At 50.1% G+C, this 22,185-nt stretch overlaps 1 protein-coding gene across 7 annotated transcripts in view; it reads right to left on the minus strand.

The window, feature by feature from the left end:
• The window catches only part of ANKAR (ankyrin and armadillo repeat containing), a 356,791-nt gene that overhangs the window by 152,862 nt on the left and 181,744 nt on the right, over positions 1–22,185 (minus strand). For all 7 annotated transcript variants that reach the window (XR_010181859.1, XR_010181860.1, XM_063932915.1 and 4 more), the window contains 5 exons: positions 15,847–16,015; positions 14,595–14,836; positions 14,327–14,480; positions 3,314–3,475; positions 2,346–2,452 (listed from right to left, as the gene is read on the minus strand). Coding sequence is in view for 5 of the 7 variants with exons in the window: in XM_063932915.1 (XP_063788985.1) it covers positions 2,346–2,452; positions 3,314–3,475; positions 14,327–14,480; positions 14,595–14,836; positions 15,847–16,015 (834 nt within the window). In the remaining 2 variants the exon portion in view is untranslated. The remainder of the gene's footprint in view (positions 1–2,345; positions 2,453–3,313; positions 3,476–14,326; positions 14,481–14,594; positions 14,837–15,846; positions 16,016–22,185) is intronic.

Genomic DNA, 22,185 nt, shown 5'->3' on the forward strand with positions numbered 1-22,185 from the left:
GTGCGCTCTAGGGCTGGTGCTCTCTGGGGCTACTGCGCTCTAGGGCTGGTGCGCTCTGGGGCTGCGCTCTGGGGCTGGTGCTCTCTGGGGCTGGTGCGCTCTGGGGCTGGTGCTCTCTGGGGCTACTGCGCTCTAGGGCTGGTGCGCTCTGGGGCTGCGCTCTGGGGCTGGTGCTCTCTGGGGCTGGTGCGCTCTGGGGCTGGTGCTCTCTGGAGCTGGTGCACTCTGGGGCTGGTGCTCTCTGGGGCTCTAGGGCTGCTGCGCTCTGGGGCTGGTGCTCTCTGGAGCTGGTGCACTCTGGGGCTGGTGCTCTCTGGAGCTGGTGCACTCTGGGGCTGGTGCCCTCTGGGGCTGGTGCGCTCTAGGGCTGGGGCTCTCTGGGGCTGGTGCGCTCTAGGGCTTGTGCGCTCTGGGGCTGGTGCGCTCTCGGGCTGGTGCTCTCTGGGGCTGGTGTGCTCTGGGGCTGCTGCGCTCTGGGGCTGGTGCGCTCTAGGGCTGGTGCTCTCTGGGGCTGGTGCACTCTAGGGCTGCTGCGCTCTAGGGGCTCTGAGGCTGGTGCGCTCTGGGGCTGGTGCGCTCTGGGGCTGGTGCTCTCTGGGGCTGGTGCGCTCTGGGGCTGGTGCTCTCTGGGGCTGGTGTGCTCTGGGGCTGGTGCTCTCTGGGGCTGGTGCGCTCTGGGGCTGGTGCGCTCTGGGGCTGGTGCGCTCTGGGGCTGGTGCTCTCTGGGGCAGGTGCGCTCTGGGGCTGGTGCTCTCTGGAGCTGGTGCACTCTGGGGCTGGTGCTCTCTGGGGCTCTAGGGCTGCTGCGCTCTGGGGCTGGTGCTCTCTGGAGCTGGTGCACTCTGGGGCTGGTGCTCTCTGGGGCTGGTGCGCTCTGGGGCTGGTGCTCTCTGGGGCTACTGCGCTCTAGGGCTGGTGCGCTCTGGGGCTGGTGCTCTCTGGGGCTGGTGCGCTCTGGGGCTGGTGCGCTCTGGGGCTGGTGCTCTCTGGAGCTGGTGCACTCTGGGGCTGGTGCTCTAGGGCTGCTGCGCTCTGGGGCTGGTGCTCTCTGGAGCTGGTGCACTCTGGGGCTGGTGCTCTCTGGAGCTGGTGCACTCTGGGGCTGGTGCTCTCTGGGGCTCTAGGGCTGCTGCGCTCTGGGGCTGGTGCTCTCTGGAGCTGGTGCACTCTGGGGCTGGTGCTCTCTGGAGCTGGTGCACTCTGGGGCTGGTGCGCTCTAGGGCTGGGGCTCTCTGGGGCTGGTGCGCTCTAGGGCTTGTGCGCTCTGGGGCTGGTGCGCTCTCGGGCTGGTGCTCTCTGGGGCTGGTGTGCTCTGGGGCTGCTGCGCTCTGGGGCTGGTGCGCTCTAGGGCTGGTGCTCTCTGGGGCTGGTGCACTCTAGGGCTGCTGCGCTCTAGGGGCTCTGGGGCTGGTGCGCTCTGGGGCTGGTGCGCTCTGGGGCTGGTGCTCTCTGGGGCTGGTGCTCTCTGGGGCTGGTGCGCTCTGGGGCTGGTGCTCTCTGGGGCTGGTGTGCTCTGGGGCTGGTGCTCTCTGGGGCTGGTGCGCTCTGGGGCTGGTGCTCTCTGGGGCTGGTGCTCTCTGGGGCTGGTGCGCTCTGGAGCTGGTGCTCTCTGGAGCTGGTGCTCTCTGGAGAAGGCCCCATACTTGATGGCTGAGTGGCATTATGATGGGGGGACCCTGAGGTGTGGCACTACCTGTGACCATCCCAGCCTGATGCTGGCTACTACTTTTGCAGTGGGGCTAAACACTCAGTGTTCCCCTGGTGTCCTTTATTAATAACCAGGCCAAGGTAAAGCGCTGTTTTTTTCATTTAGAGGGGGAACAAGTTCTTTCACTTCTTTAATAAACTTCTTTTTTCTAAACAGTAACGATACGATACGCGCCGAAGCTGCCATCATGGACAGTACATAGGGCACCTCTACACAGATACAGACCCCACTATCTATCACAGGATCAGTTTCACTATAATGTTTCTTTCAATCAGTGGCACACAGATGGAGCCATCTTTATCTTGGCCTTTAATAGGATTAACTGAGCCAGGTCAGTCAGACTTAATCCCCTGCTGTAATGACTTAATCCCCTGATGTATTGTTCTCTGTATTGTACTGCAGCTGAGAACAATAGATGAAGGGTTTATGCTAATAAACCATGGTGTGCCTAGGTGCAGCAGAGAAGCCAAGATAAAGATGGCTCCATCTGTACAGATGATAAGTATGTTACAGTATCATGTTTATATAAAGTGTTGTGGAACGAAACACAGGATGTGTATATATAAAGCTAGAGCCTAATCAGGGGGTGGGAAAAGGGTCTTATATGTGTCCCATGCCCACTAGCTGCCTTCCATACCTTGATCTTGGTAGAGCTGTGAGTCTTCAGCAGGTGGACGAGAGTCGGTAGCGCTCGCTCCTCCACTATCCTCTCCTGGGTGACTGGGTTATGTATAAGGGCTACACCTGTTTATAATCATAAACATATAATGTTCCTGTACATTCTCTGGTCCAATTTGGTGCAGCTATTCCAGATGGACAAACCAGCTCCTAATGATACATGTGTCACATTATCTGCCCACCTAATTATATGTTACAAAAATGAAATGAAGGAGAAACTGATAACAGGCTTTCTCTTTCCATTGCACGGCACTGCATAGTGGGGGTCATTCCGAGTTGATCGCAGCTGTGCTAAATTTGGCGCAGCTACGATCAGGCACTCAGACATGCGGGGGGAAGCCCAGCACAGGGCTAGCCTGCCCCGCATGTCAGTGAAGCCCCCCCCCCCGCAGAAATGCAAAAGCATCGCACAGCGGCTATGCTTTTGCATCTCAGGAGTTACTCCCAGCCAGCGCAGCTCCTGCGGCTGGCCGGGAGAACCTCTTCACTGCCCCGGTTCGCAGCGGCTGCATATGACGTCACACAGCCGCCACAGCCCGCCCACCCAACGGTCCAGCCACGCCTGCGTTGGCCAGACCGCGCCCCCTAAACGGCAGCTTAACGCCGCCATACAGCCCCTTCCCGCCCAGTGACCGCCTCTGCCTCAGAGGCGGATCGCTAGGCAACGACGGCTGGCATGCGCCGGTGCAGTGCAGCGCCGGTGCACTGCGGCGCCGGTGCATGCGCAGTTCCGACCCGATCGCTGCGCTGCGATAAACTGCAGCAAGCAATCGGGTCGGAATGACCCCCAGTGTCTTGTGCACTTTGTATGGGGCAAAGTGATACACTATGGTGTGGATAGAGCAGAGATGTATGAGGACACATCTGCAGCAGCTAGGTAAGACACAAGCATGCTTCCATAATATGTATATATAAAGCACAACCTACCGATACACATGGTGCCCAAGGCTTTAATGACACTAATCAGTGTTCCTTCTGCCACTCTGGAGTTCCGTAACAGTCGCACCAACGGACCAATGCCATTGCCTTCACATAGCTGGTCCTGGTGGTGTTTGCTGTCCTTGCAGAGGGCTATAATCGCCTGACCACCTGTATATAATGGAGAGCAGTTATATCAGCTTATAGCTCCCTAGTACATACAGCTGCGCTACCACTGAGTAGAGCAAATTACTAAGATGCTGCTTCCCCTAGCTGGAGACCCAGTGGCTGCACCATGCAGATGTTATCCTCTGACTCACCATGCAGCTGTTATCCCCAGACTCACCATGCAGATGTTATCCTCTGACTCACCATGCAGCTGTTATCCCCAGACTCACCATGCAGCTGTTATCCACTGACTCACCATGCAGCTGTTATCCCCAGACTCACCATGCAGCTGTTATCCCTGGGCTCACCATGCAGCTGTTATCCCTGGGCTCACCATGCAGCTGTTATTCCCAAACTCAAAATGCAGCTGTTATCCCCAGACTCACCAAGCAGCTATTATCCCCAGACTCACCAAGCAGCTATTATCCCCAGACTCATCATGCAGCTGTTATCCCCAGACTCATCATGCAGCTGTTATCCCCACACTCATCATGCAGCTGTTATCCCCAGACTCACCATGTAGCTGTTATACCCAGACTCACCATACAGCTGTTATCCCCGGGCTCACCATGCAGCTGTTATCCCTGGGCTCACCATGCAGCTGTTATCCCCAAAGTCACCATGCAGCTGTTATCCCCAGACTCACCAAGCAGCTGTTATCCCCAACTCACCAAGCAGCTGTTATCTCCAGGCTCACCAAGCAGCTGTTATCCCCAGACTCATCATGCAGCTGTTATCCCCAGACTCATCATGCAGCTGTTATCCCCAGACTCATCACGCAGCTGTTATCCCCAGACTCACCATGTAGCTGTTATACCCAGACTCACCATACAGCTGTTATCCCCAGACTCACCATGCAGCTGTTATACCCAGACTCACCATGCAGCTGTTATACCCAGACTCACCACGCAGCTGTTATCCCCAGACTCCCCATGCAGCTGTTATCCCTGGGATCACCATGTAGCTGTTATACCCAGACTCACCATGCAGCTGTTATCCCCAGACTCATCATGCAGCTATTATCCCCAGACTCACCATGCAGCTGTTATCCCCAGACTCACCACGCGGCTGTTATCCCCAGACTCACCATGCAGCTGTTATCCCCAGACTCACCATGCAGTTGCTATCCCCAGACTCACCATGCAGCTGTTATCCCCAGACACACCACGCGGCTGTTATCCCCAGACTCACCACGCGGCTGTTATCCCCAGACTCACCATGCAGCTGTTATACCCAGACTCACCATGCAGCTGCTATCCCCAGACTCACCATGCAGCTGCTATCCCCAGACTCACCATGCAGCTATTATCCCCGGGCTCACCACGCAACTGTTATCCCCAGACTCACCACGCAACTGTTATCCCAAGACTCACCATGCAGCTGTTATCCCCAGACTCACCATGCAGCTGCTATCCCCAGACTCACCATGCAGCTATTATCCCCGGGCTCACCACGCAACTGTTATCCCCAGACTCACCACGCAGCTGTTATCCCCAGACTCACCACGCAGCTGTTATCCCCAGACTCACCACGCAGCTGTTATCCCCAGACTCACCACGCAGCTGTTATCCCCAGACTCACCATGCAGCTGTTATCCCCAGACTCACCATGTAGCTGTTATACCCAGACTCACCATACAGCTGTTATCCCCGGGCTCACCATGCAGCTGTTATCCCTGGGCTCACCATGCAGCTGTTATCCCCAAACTCACCATGCAGCTGTTATCCCCAGACTCACCAAGCAGCTGTTATCCCCAACTCACCAAGCAGCTGTTATCTCCAGGCTCACCAAGCAGCTGTTATCCCCAGACTCATCATGCAGCTGTTATCCCCAGACTCATCATGCAGCTGTTATCCCCAGACTCATCACGCAGCTGTTATCCCCAGACTCACCATGTAGCTGTTATACCCAGACTCACCATACAGCTGTTATCTCCAGACTCACCATGCAGCTGTTATACCCAGACTCACCATGCAGCTGTTATACCCAGACTCACCACGCAGCTGTTATACCCAGACTCACCACGCAGCTGTTATCCCCAGACTCCCCATGCAGCTGTTATCCCTGGGATCACCATGTAGCTGTTATACCCAGACTCACCATGCAGCTGTTATCCCCAGACTCATCATGCAGCTATTATCCCCAGACTCACCATGCAGCTTGAATCCCCAGACTCACCACACGGCTGTTATCCCCAGACTCACCATGCAGTTGCTATCCCCAGACTCACCACGCAGCTGTTATCCCCAGACTCACCACGCGGCTGTTATCCCCAGACTCACCATACAGCTGTTATACCCAGACTCACCATGCAGCAGCTATCCCCAGACTCACCACGCAGCTGCTATCCCCAGACTCACCATGCAGTTGCTATCCCCAGACTCACCACGCAGCTGTTATCCCCAGACTCACTACGCGGCTGTTATCCCCAGACTCACCATACAGCTGTTATACCCAGACTCACCATGCAGCTGCTATCCCCAGACTCACCATGCAGCTGTTATACCCAGACTCACCATGCAGCTGCTATCCCCAAACTCACCATGCAGCTGTTATCCCCAGACTCACCACGCAGCTGTTATCCCCAGACTCACCAAGCAGCTGTTATCTCCAGGCTCACCAAGCAGCTGTTATCCCCAGACTCATCATGCAGCTGTTATCCCCAGACTCATCACGCAGCTGTTATCCCCAGACTCACCATGTAGCTGTTATACCCAGACTCACCATACAGCTGTTATCTCCAGACTCACCATGGAGCTGTTATACCCAGACTCACCATGCAGCTGTTATACCCAGACTCACCACGCAGCTGTTATACCCAGACTCACCACGCAGCTGTTATCCCCAGACTCCCCATGCAGCTGTTATCCCTGGGATCACCATGTAGCTGTTATACCCAGACTCACCATGCAGCTGTTATCCCCAGACTCACCATGCAGCTTGAATCCCCAGACTCACCACACGGCTGTTATCCCCAGACTCACCATGCAGTTGCTATCCCCAGACTCACCACGCAGCTGTTATCCCCAGACTCACCACGCGGCTGTTATCCCCAGACTCACCATACAGCTGTTATACCCAGACTCCCCATGCAGCTGTTATCCCTGGGATCACCATGTAGCTGTTATACCCAGACTCACCATACAGCTGTTATACCCAGACTCACCATGCAGCTGCTATCCCCAGACTCACCATGCAGCTGCTATCCCCAGACTCACCATGCAGCTGCTATCCCCAGACTCACCATGCAGCTATTATCCCCGGGCTCACCATGCAACTGTTATCCCCAGACTCACCACGCAACTGTTATCCCAAGACTCACCATGCAGCTGTTATCCCCAGACTCACCATGCAGCTGCTATCCCTAGACTCACCACGGAACTGTTATCCCCAGACTCACCACGCAACTGTTATCCCCAGACTCACCATGCAGCTGTTATCCGCAGACTCACCACGCAACTGTTATCCCCAGACTCACCATGCAGCTGTTATCCCCAGACTCATCATGCAGCTGTTATCCCCAGACTCACCATGTAGCTGTTATACCCAGACTCACCATACAGCTGTTATCCCCGGGCTCACCATGCAGCTGTTATCCGCAGACTCACCACGCAACTGTTATCCCCAGACTCACCATGCAACTGTTATCCCCAGACTCACCATGCAGCTGTTATCCCCAGACTCACCACGCAACTGTTATCTTGGGCGGGGGTCACCATGATACTGTTATCCCTAGACTCACTATGCAGCTGTTACCCCGGACTCTGCTGCCTCTCTTACAGGTCGAATACTAGGTGGGGAGTAGGTGAGGATAACAGCAGGGACAATACACACAACAAACAGACAGTGGCTTGTGACCGGTCCTCTAACTAACCCAGCCCCTTCCACAACCACATAAGGTTGAACAGAATTGACTTATCAGTTGTGTATCACATACAACCGATTTCCAGGGGATACACCCAAGACGTTGGTCGTAGTTCTCATGTAGGAGATATCAGATCTCTCATACAAAAGATAGTGCAAGTTTGGGGACAATCTGTGCATTGCAAATGTATTTGAAAATAATACACTCAGTAGTTTATTAGACTGGTATTTGTATTGAATAACGGACACGACCGGAATTTTATTTATGGTGAAAATAATGGCAATACATCCCCCAGTTCTGCTGTGAATTATACAAGTAATTTACAGGTCACCGTGCACTTCTGGCAGATCTATTTGTAAGAATAAATACGATGCTTCAGACATGCATCTACATTATGCGTAATTTTCCCCTCGCTCACATCGGTACCAGCATCAGCGCAAATCGCGGCACAAGTGCTCCACCTTGGCACATGATATACTGTATGCTGATGGCCTTGGCAGTGTAACAAAATAACAGTTTTAGAAAATAAATACCTAGATATTCAAATAAATTAGCCTCAACCACAAAAAGTGATCCACAACTAGTGCCCATAGCCTAGGCTTGCTGCGGCAATTGCAGGAAGAGGAAAAGTGTAGGATCCCCACCCCCTAACTACAACTACAACCATCACTAGGCTAGGACAGTCCAGCCTGGGGACTGCGTGGGATTGATCTCAGCAGCCAAACAATTGTAAGATGTATGACAGGCATCACGGTGGGATCCCGTAACAACAGATATTAAGACAATGGTAAAAAAAATAAGAATTTACTTACCGATAATTCTATTTCTCGTAGTCCGTAGTGGATGCTGGGGACTCCGTAAGGACCATGGGGAATAGCGGCTCCGCAGGAGACAGGGCACAAAAGTAAAAGCTTTAGGATCAGGTGGTGTGCACTGGCTCCTCCCCCTATGACCCTCCTCCAAGCCTCAGTTAGGATACTGTGCCCGGACGAGCGTACACAATAAGGAAGGATTTTGAATCCCGGGTAAGACTCATACCAGCCACACCAATCACACCGTACAACCTGTGATCTGAACCCAGTTAACAGCATGATAACAGCGGAGCCTCTGAAAAGATGGCTCACAACAATAATAACCCGATTTTTGTAACAATAACTATGTACAAGTATTGCAGACAATCCGCACTTGGGATGGGCGCCCAGCATCCACTACGGACTACGAGAAATAGAATTATCGGTAAGTAAATTCTTATTTTCTCTGACGTCCTAAGTGGATGCTGGGGACTCCGTAAGGACCATGGGGATTATACCAAAGCTCCCAAACGGGCGGGAGAGTGCGGATGACTCTGCAGCACCGAATGAGAGAACTCCAGGTCCTCCTCAGCGAGGGTATCAAATTTGTAGAATTTTGCAAACGTGTTTGCCCCTGACCAAGTAGCAGCTCGGCAAAGTTGTAAAGCCGAGACCCCTCGGGCAGCCGCCCAAGATGAGCCCACCTTTCTTGTGGAATGGGCATTTACATATTTTGGCTGTGGCAGGCCTGCCACAGAATGTGCAAGCTGAATTGTACTACACATCCAACTAGCAATCGTCTGCTTAGAAGCAAGAGCACCCAGTTTGTTGGGTGCATACAGGATAACAGCAAGTCAGTTTTCCTGACTCCAGCCGTCCTGGAAACCTATATTTTCAGGGCCCTGACAACATCTAGCCGCAGGTACCACAATAAGCTGGTTCAGTTGAAACGCTGACACCACCTTAGGGAGAAACTGGGGACGAGTCCGCAGCTCTGCCCTGTCCGAATGGACAATCAGATATGGGCTTTTGTGAGACAAAGCCGCCAATTCTGACACTCGCCTGGCCGAGGCCAGGGCCAACAGCATGGTCACTTTCCATGTGAGATATTTCAAATCCACAGATTTGAGCGGTTTAAACCAATGTGATTTGAGGAATCCCAGAACTACGTTGAGATCCCACAGTGCCACTGGAGGCACAAAAGGGGGTTGTATATGCAGTACTCCCTTGACAAACTTCTGGACTTCAGGAACTGAAGCCAATTCTTTCCGGAAGAAAATCGACAGGGCCGAAATTTGAACCTTAATGGACCCCAATTTGAGGCCCATAGACACTCCTGTTTGTAGGAAATGCAGGAATCGACCGAGTTGAAATTCCTCCGTGGGGGCCTTCTTGGCCTCACACCATGCAACATATTTTCGCCAAATGCGGTGATAATGTTGTGCGGTCACCTCCTTCCTGGCTCTGACCAGGGTAGGGATGACCTCTTCCGGAATGCCTTTTTCCCTTAGGATCCGGCGTTCAACCGCCATGCCGTCAAACGCAGCCGCGGTAAGTCTTGGAACAGACATGATCCTTGCTGAAGCAAGTCCCTTCTTAGTATCTCTTGAAGTTCCGGGTACCAAGTCCTTCTTGGCCAATCCGGAGCCACGAGTATAGTTCTTACTCCTCTCCGTCTTATAATTCTCAGTACCTTGGGTATGAGAGGCAGAGGAGGGAACACATACACCGACTGGTACACCCACGGTGTTACCAGAGCGTCCCAGCTATTGCCTGAGGGTCTCTTGACCTGGCGCAATACCTGTCCAGTTTTTTGTTCAGACGGGACGCCATCATGTCCACCTTTGGTCTTTCCCAACGGTTCACAATCATGTGGAAGACTTCCAGATGAAGTCCCCACTCTCCCGGGTGGAGGTCGTGCCTGCTGAGGAAGTCTGCTTCCCAGTTGTCCACTCCCGGAATGAACACCGCTGACAGTGTTATCACATGATTTTTCGCCCCGCGAAGAATCCTTGCTGCCATTTCCCTCCTGCTTCTTGTGCCGCCCTGTCTGTTTACGTGGGCGACTGCCGTGATGTTGTCCGACTGGATCAGCACCGGTTGACTTTGAAGCAGAGGTCTTCCTAGGCTCAGAGCATTGTAAATTGCCCTTAGCTCCAGTATATTTATGTGGAGAGAAGTCTCCAGACTTGACCACACTCCTTGGAAATTTCTTCCCTGTGTGACTGCTCCCCAGCCTCTCAGGCTGGCATCCGTGGTCACCAGGACCCAGTCCTGAATGCCGAATCTGCTGCCCTCTAGTAGATGAGCACTCTGCAGCCACCACAGAAGAGACACCCTTGTCCTTGGAGACAGGATTATCCGCTGATGCATCTGAAGATGCGATCCGGACCATTCGTCCAGCAGATCCCACTGAAAAATTCTTGCGTGAAATCTGCCGAACGGAATCGCTTCGTAAGAAGCCACCATTGTTCCCAGGACTCTTGTGCATTGATGCACTGACACTTGGCCTGGTTTTAGGAGGTTTCTGACTAGCTCGGATAACTCCCTGGCTTTCTCCTCCGGGAGAAACACCTTTTTCTGGACTGTGTCCAGAATCATCCCTAGGAACAGCAGACGTGTCGTCGGAATCAGCTGCGATTTTGGAATATTTAGAATCCACCCGTGCTGTCGTAGAACTACTTGAGATAGTGCTACTCCGACCTCCAACTGTTCTCTGGACCTTGCCCTTATCAGGAGATCGTCCAAGTAAGGGATAATTAAGACGCCTTTTCTTTGAAGAAGAATCATCATTTCGGCCATTACCTTGGTAAAGACCCGGGGTGCCGTGGACAATCCAAACGGCAGCGTCTGAAACTGATAGTGACAGTTCTGTACCACGAACCTGAGGTACCCTTGGTGAGAAGGGCAAATTGGGACATGGAGGTAAGCATCCTTGATGTCCAGGGACACCATATAGTCCCCTTCTTCCTGGTTCGCTATCACTGCTCTGAGTGACTCCATCTTGATTTGAACCTTTGTATGTAAGTGTTCAAAGATTTCAGATTTAGAATAGGTCTCACCGAGCCATCTGGCTTCAGTACCACAAATAGTGTGGAATAATACCCCTTTCCTTGTTGTAGGAGGGGTACTTTGATTATCACCTGCTGGGAATACAGCTTGTGAATTGTTTCCAATACTGCCTCCCTGTCGGAGGGAGACGTTGGTAAAGCAGACTTCAGGAACCTGCGAGGGGGAGACGTCTCGAATTTCCAATCTGTACCCCTGGGATACTACTTGTAGGATCCAGGGGTCCACTTGCGAGTGAGCCCACTGCGTGCTGAAACTCTTGAGACGACCCCCCACCGCACCTGAGTCCGCTTGTACGGCCCCAGCGTCATGCTGAGGACTTGGCAGAAGCGGTGGAGGGCTTCTGTTCCTGGGAAGGGGTTGCCTGCTGCAGTCTTCTTCCCTTTCCTCTACCCCTGGGCAGATATGACTGGCCTTTTGCCCGCTTGCCCTTATGGGGACGAAAGGACTGAGGCTGAAAAGACGGTGTCTTTTTCTGCTGAGATGTGACTTGGGGTAAAAAAGGTGGATTTTCCCGCTGTTGCCGTGGCCACCAGGTCCGATGGACCGACCCCAAATAACTCCTCCCCTTTATACGGCAATACTTCCATGTGCCGTTTGGAATCTGCATCACCTGACCACTGTCGTGTCCATAAACATCTTCTGGCAGACATGGACATCGCACTTACTCTTGATGCCAGAGTGCAAATATCCCTCTGTGCATCTCGCATATATAGAAATGCATCCTTTAAATGCTCTATAGTCAATAAAATACTGTCCCTATCAAGGGTATCAATATTTTCAGTCAGGGAATCCGACCAAGCCACCCCAGCGCTGCACATCCAGGCTGAGGCGATCGCTGGTCGCAGTATAACACCAGTATGTGTGTATATACTTTTTTGGATATTTTCCAGCCTCCTATCAGCTGGCTCCTTGAGGGCGGCCGTATCTGGAGACGGTAACGCCACTTGTTTTGATAAGCGTGTGAGCGCCTTATCCACCCTAGGGGGTGTTTCCCAACGCGCCCTAACTTCTGGCGGGAAAGGGTATAACGCCAATAATTTTCTATCGGGGGAAACCCACGCATCATCACACACTTCATTTAATTTATCTGATTCAGGAAAAACTACAGGTAGTTTTTTCACACCCCACATAATACCCTTTTTTGTGGTACTTGTAGTATCAGAAATATGTAACACCTCCTTCATTGCCCTTAACATGTAACGTGTGGCCCTAATGGAAAATACGTTTGTTTCTTCACCGTCGACACTGGAGTCAGTGTCCGTGTGACGGTGTTTGAGACGCCTGGACAGGTACTAATTGGTTTGCCGGCCGTCTCATGTCGTCAACCGACCTTGCAGCGTGTTGACATTATCACGTAATTCCCTAAATAAGCCATCCATTCCGGTGTCGACTCCCTAGAGAGTGACATCACCATTACAGGCAATTGCTCCGCCTCCTCACCAACATCGTCCTCATACATGTCGACACACACGTACCGATACACAGCACACACGCAGGGAATGCTCTGATAGAGAACAGGACCCCACTAGCCCTTTGGGGAGACAGAGGGAGAGTTTGCCAGCACACACTAAAACGCTATAATTTTACAGGGACAACCTTATATAAGTGTTTTCCCTTATAGCATCTTAATATATATTAATATCGCCACATAAAATGCCCCCCCTCTCTGTTTTAACCCTGTTTCTGTAGTGCAGTGCAGGGGAGAGCCTGGGAGCCTTCCTAGCAGCGGAGCTGTGTAGGAAAATGGCGCTGTGTGCTGAGGATAATAGGCCCCGCCCCCTTTTCGGTGGGCTTCTTCTCCCGTTTTTCTAACAACCTGGCAGGGGTTAAATACATCCATATAGCCCCAGAGGCTATATGTGATGTATTTTTAGCCAGAATAGGTACTTTCATTGCTGCCCAGGGCGCCCCCCCCAGCGCCCTGCACCCTCAGTGACCGTTGGTGTGAAGTGTGCTGAGAGCAATGGCGCACAGCTGCAGTGCTGTGCGCTACCTCATGAAGACTGAGAAGTCTTCAGCCGCCGGTTTCTGGACCTCTTCTCTCTTCGGCATCTGCAAGGGGGTCGGCGGCGCGGCTCCGGTGACCCATCCAGGCTGTACCTGTGATCGTCCCTCTGGATCTAGTGTCCAGTAGCCTAAGAAGCCAATCCATCCTGCACGCAGGTGAGTTCACTTCTTCTCCCCTAAGTCCCTCGTTGCAGTGAGCCTGTTGCCAGCAGGACTCACTGAAAATAAAAAACCTAACAAAACTTTTACTCTAAGCAGCTCTTTAGGAGAGCCACCTAGATTGCACCCTTCTCGGCCGGGCACAAAAACCTAACTGAGGCTTGGAGGAGGGTCATAGGGGGAGGAGCCAGTGCACACCACCTGATCCTAAAGCTTTTACTTTTGTGCCCTGTCTCCTGCGGAGCCGCTATTCCCCATGGTCCTTACGGAGTCCCCAGCATCCACTTAGGACGTCAGAGAAATAAAGTATATAAAATAGTGCATCAATATGGCTTATTATAACGTATGAAAAGCATATTGCCCTTATTTGCAGCTAGAAGGGGCAATTTTGTACCTTGGCAAAACCTTGTTGTGCTGTGGGGAGGATTAGATTTAGGGTGGTAAACTGCCTAGTATTTTCCATACGGAGAGACCTATATAGGAGGCTGCCTATATATCGATGCGTTGTGCTCTTTCTGAGTGCACCTCCTGCTTTTTATACGTTTTCACTTATGTAACACCTGACAAATAACAGATCAACACAGAAGGCAGCCATCCCTTTAAAAGCCCTCTTACAAAATGCTGCACCCCAAACTAGAATAAGACCTTTTGTGACTTAAGACGGGGTTCCTATGGTCTCAAATAAAGAGTATAATGTTATCATACAATAATATAGACATTTTACCCATAGTCCTATAAGGTCAGGGTCATTTAACTTGTGATTCTCTGTCCACGGGGGTCCCAGAGAGAAGGGGGTCCTATGGTACTTACCCCTTGTGCTTCCCCCTTAATCCGGCTGTGGCTGAATCACTGATTAGCACTAAAAAGCAACTTTGGGACTCCGTGAAACACATATGACTATTTATCAGGTGACTGACGGCTGGTGGTGCCCGCTGGGCTCAGTGCAGAAGACGTACTCACCCACATACTGCATCTTATCAGAGGGCGACAGGAGCATGTCTATAATGAAGTTACACCCGATGCGTTCCGCCATGGCCTTCTGTTGCTTCCACGTCTGACCAGCCAGTGCCCAGAGAGTTGTGCTGCCCTGTTCCCTGACCTCCAGCTGGAACACCTGAAATAATTAAAGTAACTCTGTGTGACCTGAGACCTGACCTACGCTATACTGCCCCAACCAACGACAATCAAAACCTATCCCACTATAGCGGCATCACTGAAGGAGACTTGCCTTGAGGAGCTTTAGTATATGTTTCCATACTGATCTGTCAAGGAACTCTCTTTGTATGGCGGCGTTGTGATCAGCAAGAGCCTCCACCGCCATAGCCGCCTTCACCTGAATATGGAGCTTCTTCTGCTGGATAATATTAATCAGAGACACAACTGCGTTTTCCTGGGCAATAGCATCCTGGATCAGTTTGTTTCCCCGAGACATCTCTGCAATGGCAGCTGAGGCCGCACCTAATAAGACATCTTCATGGGGAAAGGGAGAATAAGACAGATAAGCAGAGTCCAGTACCAGGATGGCTGCAAGGAAGCGGGCACTTACTCAGCAGATCTCACCTACAGTATGCAGTGTCAGACTGGGGCATAAAGGGCCCCACTGGGGGAATGCAGTGATAGGTACCATAATAATAAAAATAATAATAACGATACAGTATGCATGCATGATAATGTACCAGATTAATAACAGCAATGCACTGTAAAAAAAATACACCATAGTCCTGTGCAGTATAGTGTAACATATGTATAACGTATAACTTAAGTGCCCAGTCTGGAACCTGATTGCTAGAAGAGGAGATGGGTCTTTTGGGCAGCGAGGCCCAATGGGAGTTTCCCCTGTGTACCTGTGGGCCAGTCTGATACTGCCTGTGTGAGATTCCTGGCACGCACGGACAATACAATGACGACACAAAGACAAAAGACATTTAGCGTCAGCTTCTCAGAATCCCGTCGATTCCGTGCAACGTTCTAGTATCGCACAAGTGGATATGATATAGTAATGTACAATTCTAGAAATTAATCCCTAGTGTACCTTACATATAAGTGCTGCTAGTTTTTAACTTCTAGGTGGCACTATTTGTTTTATTTACTTTTACACTGAAACTTTTGTAAATTTCTCTTTATTTTACTGGTACAATATTTTGCTGATGTTGGGAAAAATTATTTTAGTACAATAAATGAAATTTATATTTTACCTTAACTAAGCGCCCCTCACCCAGGCCAAACTTCCCTCTCGTTTTCTTTTTTACATTGTGTCACAGAAAGCTGTACGTGGTAGTGCCCCCACTGTTACATACTGTAATAACATTTATATTTACATATATCTATAAGTGTACTGAAGACGCAGTAATCATCTATATACTGGGAAACCTCATTTGTGTTAAAACCGTTAATTGAAGAATGTTAAACAGAGCAGAGCAGTATCCATAGGAGGGCCAGGAATGTCAGGGCTTATGGTATGCCTATGCTCTAATAGTTACCAGATTTATCACCCAGGAATTCTACCAGCAGCGGGATGCCTCCTAGATCTCGAACGGTCTTCTGGTTGGCCGGGTTCTTGCTGCATAAGACCCTGATGCAATTGATGGCATTTACCAATACATCTTCCAGCTCTTCCTGGAGCAGCTGAACCAGAGGTGAAATTCCGTCCTAAGGAGATACATTTAAAAAGCAATCTAAGTTATATAATAGATTCTTTCCTGGATGGGACATTCATTAAATCTTTCTCAGGGATATATTAAGGGCTGGTGATCATGTGTGTAGCTACAAAACAACCTCCCCCCCCTTCCCACCCCTCCAAACCAAGGAGCAAGCCCCCTCCATATCAGTTCCATATCTGTTCAAAATGTGCCTGCCCATGCGGCACACCGGCTCCATATGCTCATCCGGCAACTTTCCAGTGATAAAAAGATGGAGAGGAAGACCATAGACTCTGGCACAGAATTAGCGTCTTCGCTTGCCCCTAAATAAATAAATAAATAAAACCCATCATGTGATCCTAAGCAGCAATCGCAGTGCACCCTCAGTACACATACTGACTACATCACTCACTGTAATATAATCAGCATTCAGCCTCCGAGTAATTGCAGTAATGGAAAAATGGGGGAATTGGACTGCACACCCTATTTTTAAACATAATAAGAGGTCCTGCCATGCTGAGGCTTCTAGTACTATACAAGATAAAGAAAAATGCACGTGCACACTTTATGCACCAAGTATAATGATAGTCAAAATAATAAAAAAAAAAACTCTTACAATTAACATGGAGTATAAGTGAAGTTCTAAGCATAAGTTTGGCCAAATATGCCCATCCACCGCGTCCAGGTAAACTTCACCAGACGGGTCCCTAACTTCACTTATGCTCCATGCATAGGCGTTATAACAGAGGAGGGGGCCCGTGGGCAGACTCTGGGTGGGCCCCATCCTCTTCACGGCACAGTAGACTCTAACATCGTGCAAGAGTCTACTGTACATGTGCAGGTCTCCGGAAACATGGCGCCTGCCATGTTCCGGAGAGTAACTACTGTGCAATCGCACCGGCCATTATGGTGGCAATTTTTGGTACCGCCACTGCAGCGCCGATGTGGGACTCCGGAAAAGTAAGTAAAAAAATAAGATTTTACTTACCGGTAAATCTATTTCTCGTAGTCCGTAGTGGATGCTGGGGACTCCGTAAGGACCATGGGGAATAGACGGGCTCCGCAGGAGACATGGGCACTTTAAGAAAGAATTTAGATTCTGGTGTGCTCTGGCTCCTCCCTCTATGTCCCTCCTCCAGACCTCAGTTAGAGAAACTGTGCCCGGAAGAGCTGACAGTACAAGGAAAGGATTTTGGTAATCCAGGGCAAGATTCATACCAGCCACACCAATCACACCGTATAACTTGAGATAAACATACCCAGTCAACAGTATGAACAACAACAGAGCAACAGGTCAACCCTGATGCAACCATAACATAACCCTTATTTAAGCAATAACTATATACAAGTATTGCAGACAATCCGCACTTGGGACGGGCGCCCAGCATCCATTACGTACTACGAGAAATAGATTTACCAGTAAGTCAAATCTTATTTTCTCTAACGTCCTAGTGGATGCTGGGGACTCCGTAAGGACCATGGGGATTATACCAAAGCTCCCAAACGGGCGGGAGAGTGCGGATGACTCTGCAGCACCGATTGAGCAAACACAAGGTTCTCCTCGGCTAGGGTATCAAACTTGTAGAACTTTGCAAAAGTGTTTGAACCTGACCAAGTAGCCGCTCGGCAAGGTTGTAATGCCGAGACCCATCGGGCAGCCGCCCAAGAAGAGCCCACCTTCCTAGTGGAATGGGCCTTAACTGATCTTGGCAGCGGAAATCCAGCCGCCGAATGAGCCTGCTGAATCGTGTTACAGATCCAGCGAGCAATAGTCTGCTTTGAAGCAGGAGCACCAAGCTTGTTGGAAGCATACAGGATAAACAAAGACTCTGTTTTCCTGACCCTAGTCGTTCTGGCTACATAAACCTTCAAAGCCCTGACTACATCAAGCAACTCGGAATCCTCCAAGTCCGTAGTAGCCACAGGCACCACCATAGGTTGGTTTATATGAAAGGATGAAACCACTTTCGGCAGAAATTGTGGATGGGTCCGCAATTCTGCTCTATCCGCATGGAAACCCAGATAGGGGCTTTTATGTGACAAAGCCGCCAACTCTGACACACGCCTAGCCGAAGCCAAGGCTAATAGCATGACCACCTTCCACGTGAGATATTTCAACTCCGTTTTGAGTGGTTCAAACCAGTGGGATTTCAGGAAACTCAACACCACGTTAAGATCCCAAGATGTCACTGGAGGCACAAAAGGGGCTGAATATGCAGCACTCCCTTTACAAACGTCTGAACTTCAGGTAGAGAAGTCAACTCCTTTTGAAAGAATTTAAAGCAAAAAACGGCTGCGCTGTATATCAGGAGAAGATAGAAAGATGAGAGCCGGCATAAACAGTATAAATTTATTAACCATATAAAGGGTTAAAAAACAACTAATTGTGAATAGACATCCATATAATCTATAAGCACACCTTATTGGTCTCTGTAAAAAGGTCTCTCTTTCAACAAAGAAGGACAATAACTGAAATAAATTCCTTTGGTAGATGTCCACAGTCACTGAATGCTGATAGTAAAGATAGTGGCTGATAATAGTGAATGATTGCAGCCGTCCCGGGATTTCAGTTAATCAGTCTCACCATGCTCAGTAGAAAGAATGCTGTTTTACCTCTCTGTGTGGGCTGGTATTGGAACCGAGCGTCCTCGGCCAAAGTCCTGCAATGCCCACAGGCGCTAGGCAGCGGGAGGAGATTGGAAGAACGGAGCCGCCGGTATAGATGTCTGGCCGGGAATGGCGTAAGGCACCGCCGTTGTCAGCAGCAGTGAGCACGTCAGATGCGAGTCAAACGGATCAGTACGTGTGGACACGTATGGAGACCTGGGCAGGTGTGTTGGAGGTAGAATCCTAACGCGTTTCGTCTCGTTTTGCTTTAAATTCCTTACTCTTTCACGTCCACATACTGTGTACGGCGGCGCAGTTTCTCAGGAGATATTTTTATTTTTTATTCATATATAGTTTTTATTTTTGTAGGCGCTGTCAGCAGTATTTTGGCTTTTTTTCCTTTTAAAAGAAAATGGATAGGGCCGAAATCTGGACCTTAATGGACCCCAATTTTAGGCCCAAATTCACTCCTGACCGTAGGAAGTGAAGGAAACGGCCCAGCTGGAATTCCTCCGTACACAATCGCCGGTCTGAGTAGTATACCAGAAAGTGTGTAAATGGACTTCAAAGTACTTTTACTGCATGCTATCTGCAGGATCCCTGAGGATAGCTGTTAAGTCAGCGCTACCTTTTGGGCAAACGTGACACCCTAGGGGAAGATTCCCATTGTATCCTGGCCCTAATAGGGAAAGGATACTCCCTGAGAATTCTTTGTGGGAAACTGCAGTCTCTTGTCTGGAGATTCCCGCTCTTTTTCTTCATGAGAGGAGGGAAATTTACCTCAGCTTTCTTCCCCTTAAACATGTGTACCCTTGTGTCAGGGACAGATGAGTCATCAGTGATATGCAAAAAAATTTTTTATTACAATAATCATATATTGAATACTTTCCTGCCATTTTGGCTGTAACTTTGCATTATCGTAGTCGACACTGGAGTCAGACTCCGTGTCGATATCAGTGTCTATTATTTTGGATAGTGAGCATTGAGAGACTCTGAAGGTCTCTGCGACATAGGGACAGACATGGGCAGATTCCCTGTCTGTTCTCTAATCTTTTGTGCAATAAATTTTCCTTAGCACTTAATTTCACAAATCCAAACAGGTGTCGGCGTTGTCGACGGAGACACCACTCACACACACATTTGCTCCATCACCTCCTTAGGGGAGCCTTTTACCTCAGACATGTCGATACACACGTACCGACACACCACACACTCAGGGAATGCTCATCTGAAGACAATTCCCCCACAAGGCCCTTTGGAGAGACAGAGGGGTAAATTTACTAAGATTCGTGTTTTCCCGTTTGAGGTCAAAGTTCAATCACGAATGACATCGAAAGTGTAAATATGCAACTTTTTGAATTGATTACGACTAATTTACTAAGCTGCCGTATTCTGCATTTTCGGGTTTTCCGATGTCGATGACATTCGTTTTTTTTGGCAGTGTTTTACGTGAGTGACTTGTAAAACACTGTCGACTTTAATACAATGAATCTCGGCCGGATCTGAGAGATCCGTGCTGGGCTTCATTGTGCACTTTGTTTAACAAAAAAATAAAGTTTAAATTTTTTTAAAAAATTGCGTGGGGTCCCCCCTCCTAAGGCAAACCAGCCTCGGGCTCTTTGAGCCGATCCTGGTTGCAGAAATATGGGAAAAAAATGGACAGGGGTTCCCCCATATTTAAGCAACCAGCATCGGGCTCTGCGCCTGGTCCTGGTTCCAAAAATACGGGGGACAAAAAGAGTAGGGGTCCCCCGTATTTTTGAAACCAGCACCGGGCTCCACTAGCTGGACAGATAATGCCACAGCCGGGGGTCACTTTTATACAGTGCCTTGCGGCCGTGGCATCAAATATCCAACTAGTCACCCCTGGCCGGGGTACCCTGGGGGAGTGGGGACCCCTTCAATCAAGGGGTCCCCCCCCCCCCCCAGCCACCCAAGGGCCAGGGGTGAAGCCCGAGGCTGTCCCCCCCATCCAATAGGCTGCGGATGGGGGGCTGATAGCCTTGGTGAAAAGTGATTGATATTGTTTTTAGTAGCAGTACTACAAGGCCCAGCAAGCCTCCCCCGCAAGCTGGTACTTGGAGAACCACAAGTACCAGCATGCGGCGGAAAAACGGGCCCGCTGGTACCTGTAGTACTACTACTAAAAAAATACCCCAATAAAGACAACACACACACACCTTGAAAGTATAACTTTAATACATCCATCCACACCTCCATATACACATACTTACCTTATGTTCACACGAGGGTCGGTCCTCTTCTCCAGTAGAAACCATTGTGTACCTGTAGAAAAAATTATACTCACATAATCCAGTGTTTTCGGCTCCTCGGTAAATCCTTTTGTAATCCACGTACTTGAAAAAATAAAAATAAGAATTTACTTACAGATAATTCTATTTCTCATAGTCCGTAGTGGATGCTGGGGACTCCGAAAGGACCATGGGGAATAGCGGCTCCGCAGGAGACTGGGCACAAAGTAAAAGCTTTAGGACTAGCTGGTGTGCACTGGCTCCTCCCCCTATGACCCTCCTCCAAGCCTCAGTTAGGATACTGTGCCCGGACGAGCGTACACAATAAGGAAGGATTTTGAATCCCGGGTAAGACTCATTACCAGCCACACCAATCACACCGTACAACTTGTGATCTGAACCCAGTTAACAGCATGATAACAGAAGGAGCCTCTGAAAAGATGGCTCACAACAACAATAACCCGATTTTTGTAACAATAACTATGTACAAGTAATGCAGACAATCCGCACTTGGGATGGGCGCCCAGCATCCACTACGGACTATGAGAAATAGAATTATCGGTAAGTAAATTCTTATTTTCTCTAACGTCCTAGTGGATGCTGGGGACTCCGAAAGGACCATGGGGATTATACCAAAGCTCCCAAACGGGCGGGAGAGTGCGGATGACTCTGCAGCACCGAATGAGAGAACTCCAGGTCCTCCTCAGCCAGGGTATCAAATTTGTAGAATTTAGCAAACGTGTTTGCCCCTGACCAAGTAGCTGCTCGGCAAAGTTGTAAAGCCGAGACCCCTCGGGCAGCCGCCCAAGATGAGCCCACTTTCCGTGTGGAATGGGCTTTTACAGATTTTGGCTGTGGCAGGCCTGCCACAGAATGTGCAAGCTGAATTGTACTACAAATCCAACGAGCAATCGTCTGCTTAGAAGCAGGAGCACCCAGCTTGTTGGGTGCATACAGGAGAAACAGCGAGTCAGATTTTCTGACTCCAGCCGTCCTGGAAACATATATTTTCAGGGCCCTGACTACGTCCAGCAACTTGGAATCCTCCAAGTCCCTAGTAGCCGCAGGCACCACAATAGGTTGGTTTAAGTGAAATGCTGAAACCACCTTAGGGAGAAATTGAGGACGAGTCCTCAATTCCGCCCTGTCCGAATGGAAAATCAGATAAGGGCTTTTACAGGATAAAGCCGCCAATTCTGACACGCGCCTGGCCCAGGCCAGGGCCAACAGCATGACCACTTTCCATGTGAGATATTTTAACTCCACAGATTTAAGTGGTTCAAACCAATGTGACTTTTGGAATCCAAAAAAAAAACTACAT

The sequence above is a fragment of the Pseudophryne corroboree genome, chromosome 7 (assembly GCF_028390025.1).
Source record: "Pseudophryne corroboree isolate aPseCor3 chromosome 7, aPseCor3.hap2, whole genome shotgun sequence".
NCBI lineage: Eukaryota > Metazoa > Chordata > Amphibia > Anura > Myobatrachidae > Pseudophryne > Pseudophryne corroboree.